Source organism: Brassica oleracea, chromosome C4, assembly GCF_000695525.1.
Source record: "Brassica oleracea var. oleracea cultivar TO1000 chromosome C4, BOL, whole genome shotgun sequence".
Lineage (NCBI taxonomy): Eukaryota > Viridiplantae > Streptophyta > Magnoliopsida > Brassicales > Brassicaceae > Brassica > Brassica oleracea.
In genome coordinates this window covers 37,176,179-37,182,429 of record NC_027751.1, presented here as the reverse complement: position 1 = coordinate 37,182,429, position 6,251 = coordinate 37,176,179, and the positions used below count along the sequence as shown (strand labels likewise).

General features: G+C 31.6%; 1 protein-coding gene across 1 annotated transcript; it reads right to left on the bottom strand.

Moving 5' to 3' along the window:
• Positions 1-1,052: 1,052 nt before the first annotated feature.
• LOC106339434 (protein CREG1) lies at positions 1,053-2,996 on the bottom strand. The gene is made up of 6 exons (XM_013778237.1): positions 2,664-2,996; positions 2,084-2,119; positions 1,708-1,906; positions 1,532-1,610; positions 1,334-1,451; positions 1,053-1,209 (listed from the first exon to the last, which is right to left on the bottom strand). Exons 1-6 carry the CDS (start codon positions 2,831-2,833, stop codon positions 1,185-1,187), a joined length of 627 nt encoding a protein of 208 aa, XP_013633691.1. The 5' UTR covers positions 2,834-2,996; the 3' UTR covers positions 1,053-1,184.
• Positions 2,997-6,251: the final 3,255 nt, after the last annotated feature.

Below are 6,251 nucleotides of genomic sequence, written 5' to 3'. Positions count from 1 at the left end.
CAAAGGTAAAATTTGTAATTCTTAGGATAAATTAAGGGTATTATCTTTTAATACTTTTGGATGAGTTTACTGTTTCTGGAAGCGTTTAAAAATCTCATCCAAAATTCCCGAAAAATCCGGATGAGTTGTGAAAATATATATGGATGCTGCGTCCAACTTAACCTCCTATTTCGCACCAAATGAACATCGGCCCGCGTCTACGTCTGAATGTCGCGTCCAGTTCACGAAACGAACAGGGCCCTTATATAACTGGATGTAGAACGAAGATATCATCCTTCTAATTAGTTATTATCGGTGGTGTGGTAGTAAAACCCTAAACCTCTTCTGAGATAGAGACAGAGACAGAGAGATCAAACGCAAAACGAGTGAAAGGAGATAGTAAAAAAAGAAACTTTCTGATTAGCTCTTTGGGAGGGGAAGCTGTAATTATATAGTGTGATTAATTTCAACGATCATATCATTTTAAATTTCTTTTTCTCTGTTCAAGCAATTGGACGGTCAAAATGTGATCCGATGAATTTCAACGGTCATCTGATTAAATTTCTTTTTTTCTGTTTGGTATTTTCCATCTTTTCCTTCGCAAATGGACGGTCGAGATGTGATCTAACAAATTTCAACGGTTAATGAATTACAAAGTCATTTTACATAGATTTCAAATTTATGTTTGGTTGAAGTATGTTTTGGGACAATTTAAAAGTTCAGGTACTTATTTTCTCAGCAACTCTTGGTTCATGCATGAATAAGCCGTTTTTCCGATGATATAGCCACAAGAGAAAGTCAAAACAAAAATGAAGAGCACAAAAGCATTAATAAATAGAGATCATTCCTTGACGAACTCGAAACTCAAGCAGAAACTTATAACAAATCACATGGCACAAAAATAATCACATGCCAAAGAAAAACTATAAGAATCAAAGAGACAAGACATTTAACAAATCAAACTATGTACACTTGTAAATTTTATTCATAGCAATATATTTGTATATATACTGTACCTTCTTGAATTTGGTTTGTGGTAATTTATGAATACTTTTATATTCATCATGTCCACATAAAAGTAATTGAAAGGCTATATTATAAACAACAGTCATTTACAGAAGAGCTGAATACAGTTTTACTCTGTTCCAATATACAAGGTTGATGATGCTTCTTCTTCACCTTTTGCTCATTTCCAGCTGCCATTTTCATAAAAAGGAAGCGACTTTGGTCCTGAAAGACATTCAAAAGCTATGAGCTCCAAACACTAAGACAAAACCACATTTGTATATCTCGTAGTTTGGTTTCCTAGAGATTACCGATGTTTTCTAAAAAGGGTTCACGGATTGGTACTTACTCCTTGTAACGAAGGTATTCATCTACAGTGATGGATTTAGCTCCACCATACCAGTTTATCAGAAATATATTCATTATCTCCAGTTTGAAGACACTGAACTCATGTCCCTCAGGCCAATCTACAACAAAAAGAAACACCAATGAATACAACTTTCATGAATCTGAAGCTAACAGATCAGAGAAACATATGTTCATTTACCCATCATCTCTGGATGCTTTGTGAAGAGAGCTTTTTTGGCTTCTTTATCTTCCTCAGATCCTTCATCCAGTTGCAACAACTGAGACATTATATGAGATACAGAACCGAAGCATATGTAAAAACAAGTTTGTAGTTTAATAAGAAAAAAATATCGGTTTTCTTGCAGAAGTTTATACTTTTCCGGTGAGAGTTAGTTTAGAGCAAGTAGGGTCCATAGGATCTCTTTTGCAAGTTCCAATGGGAGATTCACTGATTGCGAATGAAGCCCTCGAGTCTTTCAGTGCGTTTCTTGTGGTTGGATCAAGCATTGTCAAGTAAAAGTATGGTACACCCTTGCCTTTCCCCGGCAGACCATCACTATATGACACAACATTCCTGCCAAAAACAAGTTTGAAAGAGATCAAGATCCTAATAATTTATAACATATAATCTGCACACCCTAATGAGAAGACATATATCACATGTTTAGGTGATCAATAGATTAAGATTGAAAATCAAGTCGAATTTCACATGTTTAGAGGTCCAAAATAACACATTGAAGACAAAGATTACCCGAAAGGTGCTCCATCATGCTCAATGGACAATGTGCTGCAACAAGAATAAAATCACCAAAACGAATTAGTAACAAGGTTGGCAACAATTATATCAATACATATTTTTGCCAAACGATTAACTCTTCCAACAATCTTCTCCATTCATACATACAAAGCTAACAATAAGTAACTAGTAAGATTTCTTGCTGAAGCCAATCCATGGCAAAACAAAGTTCCTGGATACACTTATCAATGATTACATTCAAACGGATCTCCTACTTGACTTTGTGTCAAAACCCAAATCAATTTCGATTTCAAAAGGGATCAAAGCTTGATGAAGCTATTCAACAGAAGAGAAGATCTCAGGAACCCAAATCATTTCTCAATCTCAATTTTGCAAGGATCAATCTTGATGAAACAAAACTCACCAACTTTAATAACATTCTGCTAAAAAGGCAACGAACTTTCCGTAATAATATGCCCCAAAAAGCTTCTAGTTGATAATTGAGAGAGACCCAGATCAATCAACTAAAAGCCCAATACTTAAAGAAGCTCAAGAATCATATTCTGGAGAGAAGAGTTTGCTCAAAGTTAGATACCTGAGAACACCCCAAATGTTCTGAGAGACAAGCCAACGAGCGCTTGCGGCAATATCGTGCCTATCAGGCTTGGCGATTCTCAAAATCCGAGAACAAGAAGCATGTTCAAGAACGGTCAAGAAGAGAAAGAAGAAGATGATGAGTTGACGAAGTCGAACTTGAAGTTCCATGCTTCTTTTTTTTTTTTGAGTTTGGGGATGGATGATGACAGAAACGAATCGAGAAAAGAAATAAGAAGAGGAGAAATGTCAACTTCACGACCAGACCAGACTCATCCCCAATATGGGTTTCACTTTTTTTATAATTGAGTCTTATCTTCTCTTTGGATTTCTTATCTTACTCTTTGGAGTATCTCATTTGGACAAGTTTTCTTTTCTTTTCTTACTTTTGTACTTATGTAAAACAGAAAGAAAAAAAGCAGAACTTACTTATCTAGAAAGCAAATGTTTGAACTTCGATTTCCATACGCCATTGATTTATGTTTTTTTTTTTTATTAAATAAGAATGCTTTAGAATTGCCTGAAACTGAATAATCAATTAACGGGAAACGTTATTACTTTTGGTGAGCACATCGAAGGTTTTACATCCACTTTGGACAAAATGCAAAGCAAAGGTCTTTGGCGCTTGGAGTATCTTTTTCTCGCCAACAAACACTCTTATATCCATCTATTAACTTGTTGCAGCACCAACAGTCTTGATGCAATGAGTAGAGTGTGCATTCGGTGTGGATACAAGAGGGGCGTGCGATCTTGCTCACTGTCCCTGCGTCTCTACCTACACATTGATTTGAAACACAAACCAAAACTTTGTCGACAGAAAAATTTAAAACAAAATAGACATTAATAGATATGAGAAAAGATCTTTTACATTCATGCAGAGCGAAGAGTGAGATCATGACTATGCAGATTAAAGCTATATGTGATGATTTCATGCTTTTCCTGTATTGAAAGGATGTGTTATGCTTCTTGTCTTATTGAGTTTTTGTAATTTTAAATGGATTTTGATTTACATAAACCAATAATTTGATATTTTTGAGATAAAACAAAACAATAATAATTTGAGATAAATAATATTTTTTTCAAGATTTTCGTCAATGGTCAAATATCTCGGTCAACTTTCTATCTCTATTAAGCAATTTAATTTTAGTAAAATTATTTTTAATGCATTTTTATATGAGGCACATTGTTGAAAATAATAAAACTGCAAAAGTACTAAAATATGCAACTCTAGTAATCTCTATGCATGTACATCGGCGACTATGCTTTTAAAGCATATCCACTAAGAGATATTCTATGAGTATCTTATCAATAAAAAAAATTGAAGAATAAAAATACTGGAGAAAAAATTTTGGAAAAAAAATTAAAAACATTCATAACAAATATTTGGTTAAACTTTTTTTTTTTTTTTTTGAAACATAACTTTCATTAAAACTTAAGCATTCATGCCGCTACGCTAACAAGAGTTAATCATAATTCATTACAATCAATAACAATTTTAAGTATAAAGAATAAAATTAGAAAAATTTTAAGATAAATCGACAGTAAATTCGGAATATGACTCAAATGCATTAAAATGTAGTTCATTACAACGCAATTTTTTTTTTGAAACTTAGTCATTTTTTGATTTTTTTTTGAAATTCCACATCTGAAGATATCATCAAAACGAGACATGTTACATCTTATAGTTTTATGATTCTGTCCAATCCAGATATCAATTCCGGTTTTTTTTTATTTTTCGGTTTATAAAGAATAGCTACCATATTAAAATTATATCTACTTTAGTTTGGTTCGGTGTATATACCCTCAGTTTATTCGGTTTATACCAAAAAACTATAAATATATTTATCCTTTATATTTTTGTGAATTTTACTTTATATGAGTAGATATTAGCTTTAATATAACACAAAGATAACTTGATTTTTAAATAGACTATTTTTTATTTTACTATTTAAATAATTAGTAAACATATTTAGTTAATAATAGCAATAGTTTTATAGAATAAAAATAAAAATATTAATAACCAAAATACTAATAAATAACTAAATATTAACACACATATTTGTCAAAAAGTAAAATTTCTATTTTTTTAATTTGATAAAAATAAAAGATAACTTTTAACTTAAAATAAAATAAAATATTACTAAAATCAACATTTTAAGTATGAGGATCATATATCAAATAAATTATGTATATATTATTAATCCTTTTCTCGGTAAAAAGGTTTATTAATACATTTTGTTATGTGTTTTCGTTTTCCATGCAATAAGACAACATTGTCGGTCGAATCGCCACCATGTATTTATGAAAACGTTACCGCCTTTTTCAAATTTAGCGTACAACTTATACGATATTAGCCAGTACTACCTTGACTTATAGTTTGTGAACATATACCCTATGTATGGGCATTCGGGGTCCCAATCGGGTTTCGGTTTTATCCATTCGGGTTTTAGTTTTTCGGGTTTATCAAAGTCAGTCTCATTCGGGTTAATAAAAGTTCGGTTCGGGACCGGTTCGGGTTCTATCGGGTTCGGGTCGGGATTAGTAAATCTCCAAATAAGCGGTATAACCCATTGTACTTTCGGATTCGGGTACCAATCGGTTCTTCGGTTTAAAAATACATGATTTGTACATATTTTGTAACTAAAACATAAATGAAATCGGTTCTTCGGATTTAAAATACATGATTTGTACATATTTTAATAGCCAAAACATAAGTAAAATTGATTCAAAAATAAATAAAAATATCAAACGTGATCATTCACAATTAAGCGAAAGATAAACATAGTTAGTGATAGAAAGAAAATCAGATAAATGAAATCATAAAACAAAAACTAAGTTCTCGTGAAATGAGAAACATTATTCAATGAAAACAAAACCAAAATCTAAAACCTTCAGGCTTCAATTGCCACATTCCACCATCAATCTTCGTGTAATAGATAATTATTTTAGAAATTCAATAATATTTTAAAGTATTTTGGATACATATTAAGAATTAAGATCATATTTGGTAGAAGTTCTTTTTTGTGATTTAAATGTTTCGGGTTCTATCGGATATCCATTTAGGTCCGGGTTCGGTTCGGATAATACCCATAACCCAAAATACCAAAAAACAAGATCCATTCGGTATTTATGTCGGGTTCGGATCGGTTCAGATTCATTTTTATCGGATCGGGTTTGGTTCAGATTTTCGGGTTCAGTTTATTTGCCAAGCCCTAATATACCCTGTGTTTCAGATCAGTTTTTTTTGTACCGTCACTATTCTATCTTTTATGGCGAAAATCTTACCCAATCAAATGAGATAGTTAAGATTATTTATTAATGATTTTACATTAAGATTTTTGTATTTTAGTTAGTAAATACAATTTATCATTAGTTAAGCACATATTATGTTAGAAAAAACTTTACATCAGATTTTTAATATGCTGTAAACAGAATCATCAGTGAATTATTTTCATAAAATAATTCAATTTGGTATATGATGTAAATAGAATCGACAACCATAAACTTTCACAATATAGTTTAATTTGTTGTAAGTATAATATTTTCTTTTTCTAATTTGTGAGAGAATAAACCAGTATTAGAAAACTAG